Source organism: Nomia melanderi, chromosome 1 (assembly GCF_051020985.1).
Source record: "Nomia melanderi isolate GNS246 chromosome 1, iyNomMela1, whole genome shotgun sequence".
NCBI lineage: Eukaryota > Metazoa > Arthropoda > Insecta > Hymenoptera > Halictidae > Nomia > Nomia melanderi.
In genome coordinates, this window is record NC_134999.1 from 12267397 (window position 1) to 12293342 (window position 25946).

At 39.2% G+C, this 25946-nt stretch overlaps 1 protein-coding gene across 1 annotated transcript in view; it reads right to left on the minus strand.

Moving 5' to 3' along the window:
- Ror (tyrosine-protein kinase transmembrane receptor Ror) overlaps positions 1 to 25946 on the minus strand; it is a 316422-nt gene that overhangs the window by 53167 nt on the left and 237309 nt on the right. Inside the window, exon 2 of the mRNA XM_031978279.2 lies at positions 11294 to 11393. Within this exon, the coding sequence (XP_031834139.1) occupies positions 11294 to 11393 (100 nt within the window). The remainder of the gene's footprint in view (positions 1 to 11293; positions 11394 to 25946) is intronic.

Sequence of the window (25946 nt, forward strand, 5' to 3'; positions counted from 1 at the left end):
ACACGTAACCCGAGTCTTCGAGTATATAGAAAGATTTCAGCTGTTACAGTTTAAAGCTTGAGCCCTGAGAGTTCGAGGTTTTAACTCTTTACTATCATGATCTTCTCTTACGCTTACAAAAATTCTTATCGACATATTTTTGTATACGTTACCATAAAATAAGTAAAATATCCCTAGTCTATAATAATGTTTTATTTAAATAGTGAAATTTAAATGTGATATCAGTGCTATATTTGCAATGTGGGAAATTTGATAATTTTGTAATTACTACTATAAAACAATATAAGTTTATTGAAGTTATATTTTATATAAGTTATTATTTATAGTTATTACTAGTAATATAAGTGATTACTGATATTTCATATAAGAATCTATCGATGGCGTTATAGATTCTTTGCATTTAGGTTACATAGGTGTTGAGATGATAAGTACTAACAATAAAGGTTGAGACTTGAGTAGCAGACCTACAACTTTGAAGGCTCGAAGCTCAGGCCTCATTTTTACAATACTAGTAAATATAAACATGACTTTGTCTGAACCGACACGTACCGTGTGGATAGTATAAACGCAACCTAACGCGTGTCGCGTGAACCTCCCCTTATCGTAAGGGGGGTTGATATACGATCGCTAGGGGTCACCGCCTATTTACCGGAGTGTTTCTGCGAATGGACTGGCCAAGATTTCACTCTTTTCCCTCCCGTGTCTCGCGGAAGCTCGCGCTACCCGTGCTGTGGAAAACGTTAATTCACTTCGCGTGATTTACGGCTGAGGGAATCGCGATGGCGGCGCACTCTCGCGCGAAGAATTGAAGGGCTCGAAAGGTCGCGGGAATTGCGTTACGCGAGCACGGCTCCGACTGAATCGAGTTAGCGACGTGCGTTGGAAATGAGGAATGAAGTAATCAAGGAAAAATGGGGTAATGCGTTTCCTTTCGTTGCTTCTTTCTAGCAGAAAATTGTTTCAAGAAAAATGAAGAGAAATAAGTGATATTAAATCTAAATATATTAACATTTCGCTTCTTAAGCCTTGTAGCTGTTTTATTTTGTAACTAATCAAAGTGAAACGAACTTAATTCCTTCTTTCCATTAAATTATTTATGTATACGTTTGGATTCAAGTTTTCACATTTTTCGTTACGATTTTTCAACCAATTCAAATGCCAATTAAAGAAAACGTCTACGTCTATCTACATCAAAAACTCTCATTTCAAAGTTACGATAATGATCTTCATCAATTTCTTTCTTACTCGCGAAGAAACAATCTCGGCGATAATTTCCCGCAGACCCCATTCTGTTTGAGGCGTCCGTTAAGAGCGCCTCCATTTCTATTTCTTCGACCCTCCGCCGTTCAAGACACTCGGTGTATTAAACTTCTTCATTGACGAGGCGACGAGGCGAATCGCGACAATGAGCGACGATTATGCAAAGAGCTTTTGAAGCACGCATGTCAGACGCAGGAAGAGAGGCGGACGCGGTTTCCCGAGCCGCAGCACCGCTCCCGGAGGAAACTCTCCGTGGGGACGGGTTACGTCGGCCGATTGTTGTCCCGCGATTAATTAAACTGCCCGGTCCCGGCTGGAAATTTGTTCGTTTGCTTCTTTGTCCGCGACGCGGTCCATTCAGCTGGGGTCAATTTGGACAACAACGCGGCGCCCGGCCAATGACCGTGGAAACCCGCTTTCTTTTCATGTTTTATAACGGCCACGTGGAATTTCCGCGAACGGGGGAGGCGGCCGGGACAAAAAAAAGCCGTCGTACCCACGCGGAAACGGTTAATTGAATTTCGTCAAGTCTCGGCCGGCCGCCACGGACTTTCCGGACAATTTGAAATTCAATCGAACACCCGAATTCGATCGAATTAAACTTTCGCCGCGGGTTTCCGTCGTTTCGTGTTTCATTGTGCGGTCCGACGGAACTTTCCGCTCGGCCGCTGCTGCGGCTTTCGAAAAAACCGAGTTTCCCGGTCCTTTTCTTTTGTCGAGCCGCGAGCTTTTTGGATCGGATTTCAGGCAGCGCTCTTTTTCGAGTTTCGATTTCGTTGGAAACATTGGGCGGTTTCAGTTTTACACGTTTTGTTGGGATATCAGGCTGTTGGTTTGTTAGTGAGTTGGGATTTTTTTTGTCACTGTCGGTAATGTAGAGATGCTGAATTAAATAAATTTGAAAGTTTGTTTCATTTACCGATGGAGAATGTATTAGAAATATTCTGTCTTGCAGATGTAACGGAATCTATCGTCGAACGTTTTGGTTTACGAAAGTAATTTAATATAGAACACATCTTGTGTAACCATTGCAATAATTTCTGTACTATCGATTCTATACAAATTCTATAAAATTTTAGATATTAATACCGACCTACGTGCAATAATAAAACTTAACACAACCAACTTCAATCTAATATACAAAATACTCTTCCCTCCATCGCGAGATGACGAAAAAAAATACGAATAACAAATAAATATAAAATTCTTATATTTTTTCTCATGCACACACATACACACACCAAACACAAAAACACCGTTTCATTCGCAAACATTTCATGCACGTCTTTTCCCTTAAAACACGGGACAAAGATGACCCGGTATTGTTTGCAGGGTTAAACACGTTCCAGTGAAAGGGTTTGGTACGCGAATCCCATGGAAGAACGTGGACGAAGATAATCTTCGAAATAGAAAAAACGGACAAAAAAGAGAGGGGAAAAAAAGAGAACCGTGTATTCCCCGTTTAGTACGCTCACTCCATTATTTTTGCCGCGTCGGTCGAATGGCTTCTCAAAATGCATGGGGCAACTTTGCATGGTAAACACAGAGGAAACGCGAGACCCTTTTTCAGCCCTCTTTTCCTTCGAACCCCTTGCCTTCTGCCCCCTCCCTCTGGCCCCTGTTCGCCCTTCCCCGCCGACGGATTTTGTGGACGCTGTTAATTTCGTTCGTGTCGTTTGACGTCGAAAACCGCCGGGACATCGTTAACGCATGCACCGGTGATTTCAATTTTGCGAAACTTCCCGAGCGTAACTTTTTGTCCCCCGGTAATTCGATAATCCTTTAATGGCGGCCGCATAAAATCGACCGAGACGAGAGGACGGTCGATCGACGACCAAAAAAAAAAGAACGAGAAAAAGAGAATTCGCGAAACGCGCGTCACGGAGGATTACTTGGCGGGAATCCCGCTTCGCAAGGGTTTTCTCGATCGTTCGGGGAACATTTATTTCTCCAAATGGAATGAAAACATCGATTCCGCTAGCTAACCTCGACGCGCGGACGGTTTTCGATTGACGCCGCGAGTTTCGGATAGTATTTGAAAAATTGACGAGACAATTCGTTTCAATATTTGATTATCCGTAGCTAGTCTCAACAGTCAATTTTTCATATTTTCATTTCGGCTCGACGTGTTGTGGGTGTATTTCATTTTGGCTAGGGGGGTTGGTCGATCAATCAAAATTTGAGGCTAGAATGATTTTTCCTGAGGACAATTGAAAATGGAATTTCGAATTTATTTTGATGGATGATTTAGTGTGGGAGAGGATGTGGAACACTGGGAGTTTCGGTTGATGTTGTTGGAGTTAATATTCGACTGGTAGTGTATTATTTGTGTTGAACATAAATGTCAGGGAAGCTTTCAGTTCTTCAGAGATTTTTCTGTAACATTCATTTGAGAAAACTTAATCGGTAGCTTGTCAAAGTGATTAACTTCAAAAACTGAATTTTGATCTATTAAACTTCTAATTCAATTAAATATGTGGAATTAAATTTCAATCGCACAAAAAAATTTGAAATTAAATGTCAATCGAAAGAAAAAACTTGAAATTATATCTCAATCAAAAAATTAAACTTCTCTACAAAAATTTCAAATCTAAAATTGAATTTTAATACAAAACTTTCACATTAAACATTAAATTACAATTAAAATTTAGAAATATTCCAAAGGTCTTCATCACTCTACATTTTTCATCACGAATCACTAACGCAACAAACATAATTAAACTGAAATAAAGGAATCATCGATTTCTAAATTATTCCCCGATTAGCATCCTCCGTTCATTAGCAACCATTCAACTGAGGAACCTGTTCCGTTCCGTTCCATCGGAACGGTTTCAGGTGCCAAACAACGTGTCTCGGCTGCATATTCCGCAGAAACTGCGCTTCGTAATGAACACAGAGTGCCCGGCCGGCTAGTTCCCGTTAGCACGTGATATCATTAACAATTGAAGGCAACCTGGTACGTCAAGAACGGTCAACGCTGCGGGCCACAGGTGCAGCAGAACTTGCCGGTGACTTACTGATCATAGCTTGATTTATATTCAATAACCGGCGGGGTTGGTTACTCCCTGCGTCCGCGTGCAATCACGTACTGTCGTGTAAACACACGCCGACACACGCTCCAGCGAGAGGGAGAGAGCGCATTTTCGCGCATCTAAGGCTGCGTTTACATTGCAGCCTCGGTAATAGCGAAGAGGGCATTTCTCATAGGCTCAAAGCCATTCAAGACACCTTTCTTTGGCGGGTTGATAATTGGAGCTGAGATAATTGCATGGTTTCAGTTGTTCAGTTCATGTAGCAAATCTAATAAACAGCTCGCCAATTCATTTGTCTACGTCCCTTACAGCATGTTACTTTGGTCCTACTTAAGGAGTAAGAACACCGTCAGGACTTCTTGCCTGGTTGTCATAAGAGGATAAATAGGAGGTCAAATGATAGATCAACAAGCATATTTACTAACCGTATATGTTTCTTTTTTATAGTTGTAAAAGGCAATCAACAGCAAAATCTAAAAAATGGTACTTACACACTATTACAAAGGCGACCAGAGGAAAGATAATAGATGTTGCAAAGTATAATTTGTCTAATATTATAATTTAGATTAATTAGTTATACTATTTCTCTTTATATATTTATTTATATTTCTATTTCTCTTTTCAAAAATATTTATTTCCGATTATATATTTATTTATAATTTTTATTTCTCTTCATATGTTTATTTACATTTATAGTTCTCTTTATACAGTTATTTATATTTCTATTTATTTTTCTACGTTTCGCGTTCATTGACGCTCGTGCCGAGTATCGTAGTTGCAATGTAAACGCAGCCTAACGGACAGCACGTGCACACAACGGACCTCCGCCTCGGCAAACTCGATGATTGGCTCCTAGCTCGCGAGGGTTGCTTTCCGGTTTACATTGCTGAGGTAAGAACGCGGTTTATAATGTATGTTGCACTTTCAAGCTCGACGACCAGTGGGAACGAGACCCTTAACTGCAACCTGGCCGTGTCCGTTTGACTACGTTGCCGCCATCTTGGATCCGGAAGATGGAAAACCATCGGTTGAAGAAGTCGTACGGTTGTTTGAAGGATATTGCAGTTTGTTTCGTTGATGCATTCAAGTGATCGAATTGCAATGAATGCGATGAGAGAATAGAAATGAAAAATTGTTAATGTATTATGCATTTTTCTTAATAAGATTCGTTCATTTTTACATGGGGATGATAATGTAATCTATGTATATTTTGTAAGTGATAATAATATCGTTATTTGCAATACAAACTTAAAATTGAATGCCGGTTTAATTGTAATTTTCATATGTAATTTGTAATTTTCTTATTTTTGGAATATTGTACTTATAAATTTAAATACCATTTCTGATGCCTGCGTTGCGATAACTATGTGAACGATTAATTCACGTGTTAATAGTAAAATAAAGATTTATGTTTTTGTGCTTATTATATGAAGATTATTTATTTTTTTAACTCTAATTTATAGTATAGTAGATATTATTATAATTTATAGTATAATAGATATTATTATAATTTATAGTATTATAGATAATTTTCTATTCCCTAATGCATAAGTTTACGATAAAATTGCTGAGAAGATATATTTCAACTGTTCCTTTCCTATCCGAAATACTCACCTAAATTGATCGAAACAGACGATCTTCCGCTGCACCTGTGGCCATCTGTTTATAACTCAAAGCGATGCAGCAGGATTAAAATGTAACACTCCTTAATGAGAAAGAAAATGTATATGCTCTTCTTTCGTCCTCGTGAATAAATTCCTTTACACGGTACTACTGACGTTTTTCCAATTTGAACAACTTAATACTCCCCTATATGAAGTACAAAATTATATGGAAAATATTTGAAATAGATGAAAAACATTTAAACAAGCAAAACAAAAATAAAATAATTCATACAGAATGAATAAGAATAAAATATGTATATACTGCAGATTTTCTAAAATATTTATTTACTTATCTTTTGTATCTTAAATGTTCAAATTATTCTCTCTATTTATTCTTTATTTATTATTCTCTTTTAAATATTTATCCATTTCACTTATTTCTTTTATTTCAAATATCCTTTGACTATTGAAGAATAATAAATTATTCGCTCTTTACTAACAAAAAAATCTATATCAATTCCTATTTTGTTTTTAGATGCTGAAAACATAGCGAAAGTTACTACATACTTAGATATATACGTGCTAATGTGGAAAGTCCGGAAGTTTGAAGCCAGAGTCCGTAAAACGAATGGTCGCAGACATCCATTTTCAATTTAACTTTCATAATTTCGATTCCGGGCTTCTGATGTTCCATGAAACGTCCCTTAAGAATCCCGTAAAAAACAGAACGTACGGTCGGGAAAGCTGTTCGGCTTTTTCCGACGTTCGCCGAGCCTCGGTGGCGCGACGCAGAGAACGTCCTCGTTGAAAGTTCCGGGCGTGTACCGGTAGAGATCGTAAATATCGTTTATTAAACGACGGCAACGAGTTAAAATTTCACCGCGCTTTGCAACGGTTGCGCAACGCGCGAAAATTATGTAACGGCGAGGATCAATTTCCCCGCTTTTGCCTGCTCGTTCGACGGATACTTTATCGCGTGTGCATTTCCACGGAAATTCGACGTTTTCTGCTATGTAAAAAAAGTCGTCGGTTAGCCGAGAGAAATTTGAATCGTCCGTGAAAAAACGTACGTTCACTTTAAGATTTAAAGTTTGAAAAAATACGAGAATTGAGGAAAACGTTAAATGGGAGACGAAGATATTAATCGGAGTAATTTGAAGTTATAATATGGTGGCTTTTATTCGTTTTATTTAATACCCATGTGGGTTTAATGTGTTAATATTTGTGCTACGTTTGATGTTATTCATGTTTGTCGTAGACGCGTGGTATCTGTGCTTTTCGTTATTATACCAAATTTTGCGCCCCTCCAAATAGGACTGTTAATGGGGTTACGTAATTGGTACGAATGTATGAATATAGTATGTTGCCATTTAATGATGCTTTTAATAACACTTGACACAAATATGGAACAAGTGGAATGATATACATAAAATATCTACTTAATTACTTTCTATTACCTCCACTCAATTTCTACGAAAAGGAGAGAAAATCATTGGTCGATCAACTTAGCACTACTTCCAACAATAGCTCCTAAATCCCTATATTACATTAAAACAAGTATCAAACAAATAATTCAAACTCAAAAAGGATTTGTAAAACACTTCAACTCATAAGAAATTTGAAAACCAAAACCAATTTCGTTCTTCCCTTTTTAACCCTTATCAATCTAATCGGAAGTAATGCGCGAAGCTTGAGCCAGTGTTCTACACCAAACCTATAATATTACTGCCAGAATTTTCAATTTTATTACTATTGCGTTTGGAGTTGGTTAAAAATTATTCTATAATATCCTTAAAGTGATAAAGATTCCATAGAGCAAAATACACAAAACGAAAAGAATTTAATATTGAATCATATGATTGATTTGCATCATTATTACTGCGTATTCATCGAGCTGAATGTCACTGTATTATGTAGCATTGTTTGTAATATAGAAATGTTTCTAGATAATCATCGTCACCGGTGACCCCCCATGGCATTCTACGTGTTAAACTATATAAGCACACATCCTCAAAATGGCCGCCTACGAGCAACAGCGAGTCAATGAGTCACGAAGCCTCAATGTCCAGAAAGCGCCGAGCCAACGAAAACAAACTACCAGAATCCCGTAGCAGCAAACGAAGTATTCAAAATGACTAATTTCGACTGCGTGTTCCGAGTTCCGGTAGAACGTCGAAAAACAAAAGGCAACGCTTTCGCCCGTCGCTCGGCCGGTTGATTGATAATCCTCAAAATGGCTACCGCCGCGGCGCGTCAGACCCAAGCTCTCGCGGCGGGACCAGTCGTTTACCCACGCATAATTAAGTTCGACACACGAAGCGGGCACGGTTACAGCACCGCAGCGAGAGGTGTTAAAACATCTGAGAGTAAAGGAGGAGTAGGTTAGGTCGGCGAATCGTTAACAATTCGACGCGCCCACCGAGTCGAGCCGTTGCGTCACTTCCTTTTGCTCGCAGTTTTAAGCACTCAGAAGACCGTCTCAGACGGGGATTAGGCGTTCGCGGGGTTTCTATAAATAATGCAACGTTTAACCTCGGCTGAGGGATCGGTTTTGTCCTCTGCCCCTCCCCCTCCACCCGTTGCCGAGGCCAGCAGTGCCAGGAGCAACGTTTTAAAGTCGCCATGCAAATGATTGAAGAGGCGTTCGATCGCGGAGTCGGCTCACCGCAGACGGAGTCTGTTTGCAGGACGAATTTACACGGTTATTGTATCCTTCCTTGTTGCAGTGAAAGTAGAGAGAACTGCGATGAGCTTTCCGGATAGCGAGGAAACGTTTGGGTCTGATTGGCTTGGAGCTGTGGGTAGATGTAGACTGGTGAAAGGGTTTTTGAGGATACGCGTGTTTTTGTTGGGGATTGCGGTGAAACTGAGAGGTGGCACTTTGGTAACAATTTCGGTGGGTTCCGAATTTTTGTGGGGTGTTTTCAATTGGAGTAGGGTTTTGGGGAAACTTAGAGAATTGAATGGAAATTGGGAAATTGAGAGACTGAAAGATTGAGAGATTGAGAAATTGAGAGATAGAGAGATTGGGAGGTTGAGAGATAGGGCGATTGAGAAATTGAAAATTGAAAATTGAAAATTGAAAATTGAAAATTGAAAAATGAAAATTGAAAATTGAAAATTGAAAAATGAAAATTGAAAATTGAAAATTGAAAATTGAAAATTGAAAATTGAAAATTGAAAAACTTAGGAATTTAGGAATTTAGGAATTAAGGAATTAAGGAATTAAGGGATTGAGGAATTGAGGAATTGAGGAATTGAGAAATTGAGGAATTCAGGAATTGCCAAATTGCGAAATTGAGAAATTCAGTAATTGAAAAATTGAGAAATCGAATAATTGAGTGATCCAATAACAGAGAATTAGAATACATTTTTACCTTCTACGCGAATAGTGACAGTACCTTTAACTTCTCTAAAACTTCCTCTAAGCAACAAATAAACAAAGAAAATATTTTCGAATCCGGTCACGAAATATCTCACAAAGCATTGAAAAATTCAACCAAAAATCTCTTTAATTACACTTCCTATAAATTTCTAACCATTTCCATCCACACGAACATTCCCAAACTAACGAAGAACACCTGAACAATATCCGGGACAATATTCATCCCATGAATCTGGGAAGAATTGATCCTCAGCGATCCTTCGAGGGATAAACCCCATGTCGTAACAACGTCTACCAGCATCTCTGTCAACTACCGGCCCGACATCCCCCAGCCGAAGGGGTTAGAGAGAGAATCGGTCGGTGCATCAATATTAATGGAGCCACGTGGCGTTCAGGAATAATGCAGCCGGCTGGAAGTCGTCGACCCGTGCATCCACGATATTGTAACCATAATGCGTTACTGCGATTGGTTACGACACGTAATTTCAATCGGGCACCGCGCATTACCACGCTATTATGCGGCGACGTAACTCGCTGCGCTGGCTAGGCTTACCGAACCTCCGCACCAGCTTTCTTGGTTCGGTACACAGCTGTTTGATAACTGGCACAAACTCCACGGAACGTGAAACGTTGGTTCATCTTGGGAATATTATTACGTACTGTTACTGATTTGTCTATGAGAATCGGTTTTCCTTCATTTCTCGGGAATTTTCGGGTGTGTTTTCGTTACAGATAACGGCTGAGGTGAAAATACGATGTAGCAACGTTCCAATTAATTCTAATGTTTCACATGCTTCGTCGATGAAGTTTTACTGAGTAAAATTAATTAAAACAAGAATTGTAATTAAATTGAATATGAGGAGATGTCTTTGTAGAATAATAAGTAAGACTTTGTATCGTAATGGGTTGGCACGTTAGATTGCAAACAGGCAAACTTAACGATTCAAAGGAACTTAGGATTCTAGAAAATTATACTTTAGTGTCAAAAGGAAAACTAATCTTTTCATTGATATCTATTTTAAAAGGGCGAGAGCAATGGTTAAAATTGTTAATAATCCAATTGCTGCATTTTTCGAGTAGATATTCAAAGAATGAAACGAGCCGTTTATTTTGAACGTGACTTAAGTCCATTTTTCAAAAGAATCAAGTTAATCTTTATTATAGTTACGATTCTACATAATCTTTTTCTTCTTCAATAGATTCTTTTTTTAGGCTTCAGCCACATTGAAAACAGATGGTTCAAATATAAGACGCGACAGATTATAAGATTTTAAGATGCGTTCCTTTTAATAGAAACTTCGATCGATTTCGTTCAACGAATTTTCATTTCCCAGCGAAATCTTTCCATTTCCGAAATCTCGAGCGAAGAAAGTTCTCCCCGCAATAAGCGAAATCGAAGACGACTACAGCGTCGCTCGAACGTCGGAATCTCGATTGGCCCTATCGCCGCTTCCTCCCCGAATTAGCCTGTCTGAAGGAACGAGAGAATTCAAATTTAATCACGCCTAAAGCCTTCGCAGTTCCACGACGCACGGGAAGTGGCATTATTAGCTTTCGAATCGAACCAATCGAGCCGCTTCCTTATTAAGCCCTGCGGCATCCCCAGCTCTCGCTTTTCCATCATACGGACCCATGAAATCTTTTACCCCCGTTTTTCGACCCGTCAATCGTTCTCCTCCCCCGTGCTCGTCTCCCTATTTTTAATTTCACGTCCATCCTCGGACGAACAAAAATTTTATTTCTCGATTCGAGAGACAATAATCCGGATCGAAATCGACGTCACTTTCGTGCGTCAATTCTGCTGTTCTGGCACGGCTACGTACTAGTGACAGACCAGTGATTAAGATGATTGAAATGGTTATGGTAAACGGTTTTATTAGATTATAAAAGATCGAAGGAAAGATGAAAAGAAGTATATAAAATTGTGCTAGGTATGGTTCAGTTTGGGTGTATTTCTGTAGAGTTATGTGATTGTTGTATTTTTATAAATGTTTTTTGGCTGATTGACGTACCCATTGGTGGTAGGATCGAAGAGATCATTATAATCTTCGTCAGTGCTGTAATCTTGGACGTCCGGATCGAGATCTTCTATATCAGCATTTCCATCTGTAAACAGAAATACTTTCGTTACAAACAGAGAATATATTGAAAAGATAATAATTAATAAATAGAGTTACGAATAAAAGATACAGGAAAATATTTGGTTCAATTTTTCATAGTGTTCATACCAAATTAAAATTGTCAATAGGAAAATCCAAATTTCAAAATACTTCCAGGAAAAAAGAATTCGTTAAAAATCGTAAATATTAATGAACCACATTTATATCAAATTAGAACTGTCAAATAGAAAAATCCAAATTTCAACATTCTTCTAATAATAGAGAATTCATTGGAAAGCGTAAATAATAATGAATCCCGAAATCTGCTGATAATTCACCATATTCATACTAAATTCAAACTATCAATAGAAAACCCCAGAATCTCAAAATTCTCCCCATAACAGAGAATTCATTGACAAGCGTAAGTATTAATGAACCCCGAAGTCTGATAATTCTCGATCAGAGTAGACCGAACCGCACTCGGCATCCTGCGCGACCGAACTGCCAAGCTTAGATGGTCTTCAGGTTCCCGGTGTATCAAACCTGCGATTTATCTCGGAAGCACGTTATGTACGCCCATCCCTCCCGCACACGTCTCAAGTTATCCGACTAGGTAACAATGCAACGACTAACTACTCCGAACAACGTTGCCGTTCGATGTTTCGTACACCTGCGCAAATACCGCATCAGCAGCCGTCCTTGGCGAGGATCTTATGCACAGCCATCAAGCCCTCCCGCGCACCACGCAACGCGGAACTCCGCGATTTCGACGGGGCTGAAACGCGATAGGTCTCCTCCGTCCAGCGTCGCGTCAGCCTCGAGCACTCGAGTGCCAGCCAGGTATGTAACTCTATTAGCTCTCGGATATCCCATGCGACCGATGATAAACGGGTCTTGAACTCTTGTTCGGAACTGTGGGCTTTGTTGCGAAACAAAGAGGCAGTTTTAATGTTTTATCGAAAGGGAATTGTTGGGAATGTTGGAATCTGTTTCGAACATGTCTTTAGAGATAGCTGAAATTTTGTTGTTGATTATATAGCGATGTTCATTGCATTTGTGTTAATAAGTTTTCCGACTGAAGATTTAAGTAGTTCCTTTGAACTGTGGCAATGAGAAAGGAATATTTCGTAATTGTTCGTTGTAATGTTCGAGATTTTTCATTATTTTTACATAAATAGCTGATCAGTTGTTCTATGTTTCTTATGGTAATCATATATTTGAAAATATAGATGATTCCCTACATTTTAGTTCACTTGTCGTGATACTTTAAAAATACCTTTGTGAATTGCTTCAAGACGATTTTGAATATTTTCAATTTTTTCCAATAGAATGTTAAGTAATTGAGAAAGTTTCGATTTTCTTAGTTTCATTATTGCTATTGTGGGAATGGATATATTTGAGTGCGACAATAGAGATGTTGATGAGTGATGAATGTGTGTGCAATAGATGAATGATACGACTGTGTGTGTGAGCGCGTATTGAATGAATGTTCAAAGCATTGGAATGTTCTAGACTAAATTGATTTTCTCTATATTGATCTTTATGTTAATAATGTTCGTTTTTTTATGAATCTAGAATATTCCAAATATACATGAAGTTAATGCATGGTAATGAAAGAATGTTCTAGAAAGTGTGCGAGTGAGACAAAAGCATCTGAGTGTATAAATAGTGTGTGCGTTGTTTGATTTGTGGATTGTTTTATTGTGAGTTGTCATGAAATAATTATACTGTTTCAAATAAAATTCTCTTTCTCCTACACTATCTGTTATTGTACGATTTTAGAAGGGTTAATGTTTAACTTGTGTAAATGTTTCATGAATAATAATACCAGCTACAATTGAAGTTAGATACGAACGTGTCTTTGAGATCTAAGAAATACAAGTCATTTGGGCTGTTTATGCTTTCAATCATCGGATTCAAAAGTATTAGGAATATTTCTTAATCAATGATCTTGATTAGGAAACACGGTGCTATGTTCCGAACTCGATTATGGCTATCGACGACAGTAATCCCGGTTACAGCATGAAGTGTCGTAAACTGATCTGGTGTACCATGATATATCGTACAATGACGATGTCATGATCTATGACATAGCGAACTTAATCGTATCCTGATCTCAGACGTGGTGATCTGGATTACGTTATGAGCCACAGGCTACACTGCGCCGTATTATAGGGCTTAATCATGCTGATCAGGTTAAGATGCGAATCACATTTATGTCGATTGCCATAGTTACGGAACAACCGGCGGTGCATAATTTATAACTGAAATGGTGACGAATACTTGGACTTTGTATACTATGTCCTGCGAAAATGATTTCTCTTACTATTCGAAGCAGAAGAATATATATATATTATTGAAACAAATTAAATTTTCGTAAATTCTAATACAATTAGAATTAATGTTCTAAGGTAATTAATTACTAATCAAATTAGAACAAAATTTCAAAGAAAATTATTTTAAATAAAAAGTTCTAACAGGTCTTCTTTTTGCAGGAGATCTAAAAATCAAAGAAAATTACTATTAAAAAATTAATTAAATCCTTCTGCTCAATTAACCATCTAACGATCGTCCAATCATCCAATTGATTTAACCATTACAAAGTCCAAGTTTTCCAACACATAAAAACGCGAAACTTCCAAATTTCGTGCGCTACTCAAACAATACCACGTCCAAATCAACTACCGAATCTAAACAGAGCTCGCGAATTGCGCTGATCAACGCGCAACAAAGCGCAATTACAGTCGATCAGTGGAATCGTCCCGCTCACACGCAGCAACCTAATAAATTACAATTCTACGGAACGTGTAACTCCACTTGTCCCGCAGCCTCACGTGTCCCGTGACACGGTCTCCTCTTGATTTATTGTTTATAATTCATATTACGCGGCAGACTGTAATTAAGGCCGGCATCATGCTCTGTCCTCGTTAATTCGCTAATGAGCAATCCGCCGCGGATGCTTTAATATAGATTGCAACTGGAGAATGTCGGGGCCAGGCTGCTCAGTGTTACAACCTAGGCGTCAGGCCAACCTATTAAATAATCGAGCAAATTATGCCCCCGACCATCAGCCCTCGGCTCTATATGCTGCGCGTACACCTCTTGGCTGCCGTTTCCCTGCAACGTCAGCCGATCAGGTGCCAAGCGCAAATTTAAACTTGCAGTTTCCTGCCTCTTCCAACCCTACGCCGCAGCCGTAGGTTCGTGCCTCGTTCCTAACCTCGAAAAAGGTGGAAGGAACTTTATGGATTTCAAATAGAGGAATATTGACCAGTTTTGTCTGGCGCGAGGGGCGCGCGGCCTGGTACTTGAACGCTCGTGCAAGATTGGATACGCGGAAGAGGATTGATAAAAATTCAGAAATGGCACTGTTCGATCGAGAAGTTCCGCGTGTTACCTTTTTCTTCATTTTTGGGAAATTGTAGGTAGTGTATGGGAGGAAGGGTTGTTTTTTTGTTTGAGTCTTGTCTGCTTTAGGTGTCTAGGCGACTGCAAGATGTTTGTATACTGGATATATAGAAGAGGATCGCTGGCAATTCAGAAATGGCACTGTTTGATCGAGGAGTTCCGTGTGTTACCTTTTTTTTCAGTTTTAGGGAATTGGAGGTGGTGTATGGGAGGAAGGGTTATTTTTTATTTGAGTCACGTTTGTCTTAGATACCATGTGTAAATAGCAATTGCATGATGTTTCTATATTATACAGAATTGTTAACAAAAGAAACTAATTTTATAAGTGAATAATATCTGTCTTCGAGCAATTGAAGTCAACAAAAAATTTTATATCAATTCATCAATTTTGTTTATTACTTTTCTAAAAACACTACGCGAAAGTAACTATAAAATCTCCGCTCCCCAGAATTTCACTTCCACTGTCCAAAGTTATCGAACCGCATCAGATACAATAAACAATTACATCAAAATCGTGCAGTATCAGAATAAAAAAAAAAAACTCCATTTCGTAACTCGTCACGTCACGTCACGATAACGCGAAACGTTGATCGACGTGCGCGATCGAACCGTCGAAACAATCCATTCGAACATCAACGGAAAAACATTGAAAATCGAAACCCTATTCCGTGAGGCATCGCGGGGAAAAGCGGAAAAAGAGGAACTAATACAAAAACCAATACGACTGGTGGAGAAAGCGGAGCGACGTCGATTGGCCTAAACATCGCCGATGAAAAATAGCCGGGGAAAAAATAAACGAAGGAAAAATAGGAAGGGAAGAGGAAAAGAAGGGAAAAAAATCGAATCGCGTTTCGAAAACCGATCGCACTCTCAATCTGTCTGCGAGCCGGCCTCGCTCCGGACAAGTGTCGTTGCTTATAAAAACCGGACACCCTGTATGAAGGGTGGAACGACGGGTTGGGGGTAGCGATGGGATCAAATTCAATATGTACTTACAAACCCGAGTTCAATCCAATACCCAAGGTTTCCATCGTATGGTTCGAATACTATGAATCCATTGTTCTATCTTCTATTTTTTAATTAAGATCGATACATTAACCAGTTAACTGTTTTTTACGAGTATAGTCGTTATGAAGAAATGACAAGGTTTTGTATTATGACGAGTACACTCGTCCAAAAACAGCTAACTGGTTAAAGGGATATTCATTTTCGAAACAACTAATTTTATAGGTATATATTACTATAACAAAAACTTTTAAAAAAGTTATTTATAGATACGAACACGTACACATACCAGAATAAGGTACACGCTTTTCAAAGGGGTCGCAACAACTGATTTGTTGCAAAAAGAAAAAAATTCTAAGTATATTCAATGTCTACTCTGCTGTAACATACAACAATTAACAACAGAAGAATAATGTTTAATTTGAATTTGACTAGTTCTACCGCGCCCAGAACTATCTGCTACCATGGACTCGTGAATCACGACGAATCTTCGATTTCCTTTCCAAACATGTCAAATTGATTCTATTTTAATCCTTCTATCGAATTTTTCTTCATCATTTCTAATATCATTTCCTTCTGCATTCGCGACATAATAAGTATTACTATAAAAAAACACTGTAAACTTTCGTGAACGCGTTAATGTTCGAACCTATTTGCGATATACTTGAGCCCATCACTAGTCGCGGGATCCCCGGGAGTGTAGCGTCGGCAAATGGTGGAGCCCGCGTAACACGTATCGGGAGACGGCCAATAAAATCGAACGCTATTCTACTCTCCACTGTTTTCCTTTTGTTTGTATTTATTTCTGCGTATACATACCGTGTCTCTGTGTTCGTTGCGCGTGTGTTGTTTTTTCGCGCGCGCGCACGTTGCTTTTGTTGCCCTGTAAAAGCTGCCGGAACGATTTTTGGGAGAATTAAACGGCGCGGACGACTGGCGGAGGGCGTAGAGGGGGTGAGTTGCCGTGCGTGCGTGCGTGCGTGCTCGCGCGCGCGCGGGCGCACGCCAACGAAATGAGAATTTAATTTTGTGAAAGTGGTTTCCTTTGTAGTCCCTCTATTTCCGTTCCCCCCGCTGTCCGTGTGATTAATGTCGCGCGGGTAATTAAAAAAAGCAACACGAAACTGACGACCGTAACCCGGGAATTTATTAAACGAAAGTTCGTCGGTGAAAGCCGAACGGGTATCGCCGGAACTATTAAATTGAGTTGCAAATATTTGGTGTGCCGGCGCACGGTCCATTGTTGCTGCTCCCGGCCCCCCTTTTTTTCCTTCCTTTTTTTTGCCTGTTGTTGCTGAATTAATAGGTCCTTTTGAAGGATACAATGACCCATGCTCGTGTTCGATGCTGTTTGTCGTTGATATCCAATGGCGCGCGTCATTTTGTCGGGGCACGGCGCGGTTCGTTTGAATTTGATACTTTGGATTCGGTGGTTTTGGTATCTGCGTTGATGTGGGAGCAAGATTTTTGTTGATTATTTGAATAGCGAAAACTGTGAATTGTTTAGGATTGTTTTATTGTTAATAACTTTTGTAAAGGAATTAATTACTGTATTTATATATTAGAATTATATGTGTATGAATTGATTTAAAGTTAGTATTTAAAGTTATAGTATTTAAAGTTATAAGTATTAAACCGATTTAAAGTTTTTATTGTATGCCTGAGACAATATTGTAAAGTCAATAGTTGATTTATCGAAAAGTAGAATTAAATGTAGTAATTAGTTGTTTAATTAAAGTGCCTCAATTGTAGTAATTATTTGTGATAGCTGTTAAATTTCCATTTAAGTTTGTCGAGTTTGACGGTCGAGGTAAATCGTTGTTGTTACAACGTCGCCGAGGTGATCGAAGCAATTGAGCCGAGTGGTTCAAGGATTTGCTCGTCGTTGTTTATTTCCGTCGTCGATTCGTATTCCTGTTAACAAGCCGATCCGAAAGCGAGGGAAATATTGCAGACCGTTAATTTGAATCGTGCACTCCGTAGGACTCAGTTGACAAGAAACATTTGCGCTGGACCGTTTTTATTTATTCGACGCTCGAGACCGGTTACATTTTTATCTTGTTTTCCCTTCTCTTTATCCGTCGAATTTTGCTCGCTCTCGTGACACGCTGGCGGCATTTAAATTGCCGAAAAATGCCTGGGATTTGTTGTCCACGTCTGGTGACATCGATAACGAGTCAACGTCTATACACTGTGACCTGTTGAAAAGCGGAATCCTTTTTTCCAGCGTTCCGGCGTTGAGAGCCGAATTCAAAATGCCGATTAACGATGTCGCGTCAAGCTACGAACACTGTTTACCAATCACAGAGATACACCTGTTTGGTCTTAGCGAGGTTATAATTTTAATTAATTTAACACAGATATACCCGTTATACGAATTAAAATCATTCTTGTACTCGATACTTTTTATACTTTCTACGAACTACGAAAGTTCTCTTATCAAAAGAAAGATTCATTTTTTAGTTATATAAAAGAATGAATTCAAGCTAGCAATTCTTTTTGCAATCCCTATAATGTTAACGCTAAAACTATCGAGCAATTATAGCAACTTATTTATAATTTTTTATAGAAACTAAAGCAATACGTTATTCGAGATTCGCAAGGTCCCCTAGTTCTGTAACCGTACAAATAAAACAAATTCACTTTAGAATCTTCCACAAAAACGGCTTCATAATCGAAATACTTGCAAAATGAAAATTCTAAAGCGAGTCAACACGGTCCACTTTTCGTCAGGTAGTGTTAGTGTTAAGCTTTCGTAAACCTTCGTAACTTCCACTGTCACAATGTTACACGATCAACCGTTAACCCTTTGTCCTACAACAACGAGTGAGACTCGTGGTGAAGATTTTCAATATGATTCAAGAAATATATATATATCACTTAGTTCATTCAAATTCAAAATAAATATTATTCCTCTGTAATCAACTATTATACTTAAAAGGAAATGTAGGCATAATATATGCTTAGAGTTTTTCTCTTTTTCCAATAAATTATTAATAACAAAGTAGCTGTATCGACCAGAGTTGAGAAATAAATTATAGGCTCAGGGGTTAAGCCCTTCCATGGGCCAGTTCCAAACGAAATGCAATTTTCTTCGAAAAATTAGCAGACCCGCCACGTCAATCTAATATTCCCGTTTCTTCAATCCCCATTTCGGTTTGCAAATTCTCAATGAGCGATCGCAAACATCCAGGAGCGATGGCGGTCCCGTCAGGACCGGGCCTGTCACGATCGTGGCTACATATTTGCGCTTGTTGCTGGACAACGGAACTCAAACAGCACGGCCGGGCGGGCAGAGTTGTCGAAGAAGCCCGAGGAAACTGCCCGTGCCAGAGAGCCGACCGATGAAAATACCCCCTGGAGATCGAGGAAAGTTTCGGCCGGGTCCACTGTTGCGGCTTCCTTCCGCGTGTTATCCGGGCTCTCCCTGCAGACCATGGAACCGTTCCTCTTCACCGTTTAATTGCCAAGTACGAGGCGGAAAAGTTGCCGATGGTAACTGCAACCGACCTGTCGGACGAAAAACGGCTCGAACCGGGCAACATTGATCCCTAGGTTTACGGGGAACCTTGTTCCGTTGAAATTCAGATTTCATGGCGGCCCTTTATACATCCGGACCACTTGCCTCGTACGACGAGCCGAGCATCCGAGTGTGGAAATCGATTTTTGCATGACCCCATGTAAATTATTTACTGCAAATGCATGTTACAGCAGGGAAGCTAGAAATGGAGAAGCTTCGTATCGTCGGTAGAGTAGGGTTTTGAGAAAAGTGAAATTTGGATTAAGGGTTTGAGAGAAGTAATATTGGAATTGAGATTTTGAGAGAAGTATCATTGAAATAGAGATTTTGAAAGCAATAAAATTGAAATTTAGAGAAAAATGAAATTTCGCGTTTCCCTTATCTTTGTTAACCCTTTGCACTCGAAAGTTTTCCACTTGAAATACTTTCTAATTAGATGTAGACAAGATTTCATAAAATGAATGTAACAAGAAAGCATACATAAATTAGGTAACAAAGTTATTTTCCTTCAATATTTCACGTATTAATGCAGTATACAAAGGTTAATGGTAAATATCAAAATTTATAATTTTGCTTTATGAAATCATCTGGCGACTCGGAGTTGCCTCTCGAGTGAAAAGGGTTAATTTTTCAACCCAGTCTTCTATTTACTTCTTCAACTCCTAAGTTAACAGGAAAAATAAGAACATGTCTTTAATTAATCCAATTAAACTTGGTACTTCAAAAACAGTGTATCACTACTGCAAACTTTACAATCAAGATAAAATATCACCTCAAAACCTTCATTTCAATGATGTCTTCGTCGCGCGAAGATCTTATGCAAAGCTACAACGAAACAACAAAAATCATTTAAGAACACAAATTATCCTCCGAATAAAACCAAAGGGACAGCGGAATATTCACGCGTTAATAGGCTACGTTATTGCATCCGGAAAAAATTCATTGCAGAAACGAGACACATTTCAGTTCGCCGTTAGAAACCCGAAAGCCGAACATATTAAAGAAGTCCGGCCGCCGTAATTAAATTAATTCAACGCAAATATCGTCGTGGAAGGGGAATAAAACGTCGGTGTCCCCGTCGGTCGCAAAAACTCTACGCTAGAATGCGATTCGCCGTGCGGATGGGAATAAAAATTGCAGAAACCGGCCAGCCGGACTGACGGGAGGCCGGTAAATCCGGGGAGAACATAATCTTCATTTAGCCGGATAATATTCGCCGTTCGAAATTCCCGCCAGCGCGCGCACGCAAGAGCTTTCGCGGAAAAATCCGAAAATCCACGGGCAAAAATGGGGAAAAAGCGTGGAAAAATGTGCACACGACGGAATAATGAATGCTGCAAGGATTTAAAACGCTTGCCTTTTAAAACTCACCCCTTTCCCCTGCACGCCACCCCTACCCTTTCGTTGCTGGCATTGCCTTGATGCTCCAACCCCCGGCTGTTTCTATTTTCCCTGTGCATCTCGCCCGAAATAATTTCACGGTGATGCGCCACGGTCGAAAGTGGTTCACGCGGTCAGACTTTTAGACGTTTCTGCTATCAACCCTTCCGCTTTGAAACGCGTACGCTAATGTTGAAAATAATAATCAGACGGTTGGCGAAATTTAATGCTTTGCTGACCACGCGTTTTTCACGGGCTGGCCATTTCGAATTAACGGTCTTGCGGAGAGTAGATGTTCTAACCCTTTGCAGTCGAGAGATTCTAAGTTATCGCTTGATGATTTGACGTAGGAAAATGGTGAAGTCTCATGTGTAATGTCGAGGTTTGTTTGATTCATCGATGTGTGGAGTATTGAAATGAGTGCAAAGGTTTAAATAATGAAAAATGAATCTTTATTTTCTATTATTTGATTACGAAGAAAATAAAGTGAAAAAGGAAAAGAATTTGAAAGATAATGCTTTGTCAAGAAAAATAACGGATCTTTCACATTGACTGATAAAGTGTTAATAGAACAGTGCTGAAATCGACTTCAATGTTTCGATTTAAAAATTAATTTCGTTAAACTGTCAAGTGAAAAATAGTGGTTGTTTCTTGAATAATTGCAAATTGTAGAGACGCCACAAAGAAATACCTTTGTCTCTTCCAGTTCTATTATTCCTTTGAATTTTTAAAAACCATTTTCATAGATGGTATGTACAGTGTATAGCAAGTATTCGATCGATAAAAGTGAATTAGATATGGAGAGGGGATACTCTACAGAGTAACAAAAGTATTCAATCGGAAAGGAATCCATACCTCGAATGATTAAAATTACGTTCTCGGTGCAATGCGGATAAGTGGATTAAACCGGAAACGCTATTCTCTACAGAATTGGAGAACGGAGAAGATCGTGGAATTATACAGGGTGGTCCGATGAAATTAGGGGGCGAAATTTGGACGGTATCTATCCTTGACGCGAACGGCCAGTAATTGTCCGTTAGCGTTAAACGTAAACCCCGTCGTAACAACAATGGCGACTTGGCGTGTGTCACTTAATAGCTCTCTTATCTGTCCATTTTACGCTGGCAGAGCGCACTTACTCGCAGCCAGCTTGAGCACATATTTCTTTTTCTTCATTGTTCCAGATGAAACGTTCTACCAGAGTATGAAGTGGGAAAATATTTCACTGGAACTTTTCTTCTCTATTAGAGCAGCAAAATGAACAAATCAAACGTGTAAAATGTATTTTGGAAACAAATATTGTTTATTAAATAAATTTGTGATATTCATCGATTTCAAATGAATGCACTTGTAAATAAAATATTGGGCTAGTAGGACAAAAATTGAATAAAGTATCGTATTAGAAATATTGTCATTACAATATCTATAATACATTATGGTATTAATAATTATTACATTCGAATATCAGTATTTTAAACGTTCATTCTCACATCAAATGGTTATCTTTCGATTATCCGGGCATGTGACACGTCTAGTTCGTATAACCGAGGTCCCACGGTGTATAGATCTTTCCCAGGCAGCTACTTAGCAGCTAAAATGCTTCTATAGGTTCATTGAATCGACACAATAAGTGTTCCATCGATATTTCACAGGTTCGACAAAAGAAGAGACCGCCATCTTTTTATTTTGACAGGGACCCAGAGGTCTGGAGAAAATTTAGGGGTGGCTTTCAATTATAAAGGCGACGGTCCCTTCTGGTGATCCTCATTATTGCTGATGGTTCCTTTTACTACTGACACTGAATGCTCGTAATGTTTGCGGACAGTCGTATTGGTCGTAGGGAAAAGGTGTGGCAACAGAGGCGCAGCTGCCGGCCAAGGAAATGATGGCGGACAATAAAGGAAAATCCGAGCGAGAAATCGAAAATTTTCCGGTTGAACGCAGAAAATTCTGGGCTACATTTTCCGGTGGAAATTAACAGGCTGTCGTGAGTTGCTCTATAATTCCCTTTTAAATATTCATACATCTGCCTTAATGATCATTTATATGCAGCGTACATGAAGATAGCTTTTACCAGCGAGCACATTGCTGGACTAATGAATGAGAATTTTGATTGAGAAGAATGAATTTATGAAATTGCCTTGAAATTGCGACTGTTATGAATATCACCGAGATAAAAATCGTACAGGAATTTTACTGTAGCACATGTTTTATGCACACGTTTCACTGCACGACTAGAAAATTGTTATTTAATAGGTGAAATGTGTTGATTAATAGTACTCTTCGTTTTTGATGATTCATTCTAAACATTCTTCATTTTAGTTTAATTTTAAAAAGTTCATAATTCCCCTAAAAACCATAAGCTTCAACATTTTATTTTAACAGTAATGTTCTCGAAAACTACCCAATTTTTTCCATACAAAATTTCAACAGTTTTAGCTTCACAGAAAATTCTGTCACAGGTCGAATGATTTTTCTCTCGCGTCACATTTCGAAATATAAATAACACGACAACTAATAACAATAAACTGTACGAGTATAATTAAAGAACTGAAAGATTGCCGTATTGCAATCAAACAATTTCAACAAAAAAAAAGTCATTTCACAACGAACCACTCTTACAGAACCTGTCAATTTATTAATTACAGCATATCAAATTTTATAAACATCATTCGGTAACCGTTCAAGTCGACATTGATCTTAATTTATTGAAATTATTTATCGATTTATTGAAATCATTTATTGATTCATCGAACATCAACTTCTCCACGACCAACAGAATAAAATATACAACATACTCTATAAAACCTAGCGTTAAACACTTACGAAAATTTTATCCGTAGCTCCACCCCCCTCCCTCGATCGTATACGAGATCTGTTGCATACAGCGAGTAGCTCGCGTCGAAAAACGTCCCCGGACGCATTACGAGGCCACAATGGACTGGTCGGGCCCGACGTGGATTTATGAAAAGATTTTCAAAAGCCGGTGTCGCCGGTTCCTCCGAGGACAACGTGAGAATAGGTAGGCGGGGAACGCGGTGGGAGGGGTTAAAGCGTGGGAGGGACTCGCAGGGGCGGCGTATTAGCATAAGAAAGGGCGGCCCGTCAACGGTGTCAAAATACGAACGGTTCGAACCGGCCGACAGCCGAAAACGCCGCTGTCTCTCGCTTCGGGACGATCGGCGCTGTGAAAATTTCACACTGTCGTCGTAGGCGGCTCTACCGCCAACGCTATCTTAATTTATTTTTCAGTGGCCTGTTTCGATCCGATCGCGCGGTGAATTATTCAGCATCTGATTGCTTGCTCGCCGAGGCGAAGGCGTCGCTTCGTCGGGGATGGGCGGAAGAAGACGGAGGGTTGTGAATCCTTGATGACGCGGATTCGCGGCATTTAAAGATTTCTCGGCGGTAAAGTGGATTTCATAATGCATCGCGTTCTACTGGTGTTTATTAAAAATTTGGTGACACGAATTTTCGACTTTTTCGATATTATTTTATATATTTGCTATTTTCTTTATTTTCGGGTTAACACGTTCCCTACCAGCGTCACGTATTTGTGACGGGAGCAATGTTGTACTTTACATAAAAAAAATTAAATTATTCCTATAAATATTGTTATTTAAAGTTATAAGCTACGCAATTATGTTTGGACTCAATGACTTGTTTCCGTCTGATTTCTTCAATATTTTGTTTAGAAGATTTGTTGAGTCGAATAGAATATTACAACTGCGGAGATCGTCAATGAGACTGTTTATGATGGATTTTACCTTCCGTCCATGTTCTGGTTGTTTCGTTGGAAGTTTCGAGTATTGGAACCTTTATTTGCGATCATTGGGAATGCTTTAGTTTAAGTATTGTTGAATTATTTAGTGAATTTTTAATATCATGAATATTAGTTTTATTATATAAATAGCACTAAATTTAACTAATATCACTATAAATATTACTAAATTCCAAAACGATGATTGACTCATCAATGTATCTATTTCTGTTCTTCACCCCAATAGTTCAAAGCCCCCAATACCTAACGTTCTAGAAAATAGCGTACTAATATCCCAGGTTAGACCAAGATAATAGACAATAAAACCAATATAGACCAAGTTAAATCAAAAACTGTAGAAAATATTTAACCGTTTGCACTCGAGAGATTCTCACTTGAAATATCCAATACGTTCTAATTAGATGTAGACGAGATACTTTGAAACGAATTTATTAAGAAATCACATATGAATTAGGGAACTAAAACTATTTTCTTTCAATATTTCACGTATCGATGTAATATACAGAGGGTAATGGTAAATACCAAAATTTATAATGTTGCTCTATCAACTCATCTGGTGAGTGGAAGTCGCCTTTCGAGTGCAAAGGGTTAATACCAAAAAAAAAATGGAAAGTTTCAAGGGTAACGCTACAAAGCACCTGAAAGAAAGGTAATACATGCGACTAAGGCACCGTTAAGCAGACCTCCGACCTAACCCAGCCCAGTTCAACAATGCTCCCATCAGAGCGTGGATATTCGTCCGTGCCGCGGCGCGGAGAATTTTCCATCGCGCGCGGCCCGGCCCTCGCCTGCACGTGTGCAGCGTGCGGTCTCGCGCGTGCATACCGGCCCTTTGACACGCGCATAAATCCAGCGGGGCGTCCCGTGGCATTGTGAGCTGTGTCAGAGATGCTTCCTCCCGTGCCATCTTTAGAAATGCCATTTCTCTGCGTCACGCGCCTCTCCTTTTCGCGATCTTACGCTGCACACCGACGCCGAACGGGGGGAACGGAAGGGACTGCCCAGGTGGCCGGGCTGAACGTATTCTTGAATTTTTATTATTAATCGTATTAGGGCTTCCTGTGGTCCGAACATTACTGAGTCTCGTTGTTCAATGGATCGACTTGGCATTTCTTTTGCAACTGCGTTTATTGAAATGGTATTTCGTCAAGTTTTTGTTGCCGCGTGATTTAAACGGATAATTAAGAACTTAATTCGTTTCAGTCCGAAGTTCGTACCCTGAAACCCAGTTTTTTATTGTATTATAACTCGGGATGCTAAAAGCATCACAGCTCGTTTCTTGAAATTACATTCGTATTTGAAGGTTAAAATGGAGTACGAAAAAAGTTCGCAAGTCGAGGTACCACTGTATTTGTTTTGAATATTGTATATTAATAAGAGCAAAGTTATACGTTGACTAAAGTATCATGGTTAGTATATTTATTGAGAAAATTAAGGAAGACAGATTTCATTTTATGCTCAATCCTATTTCC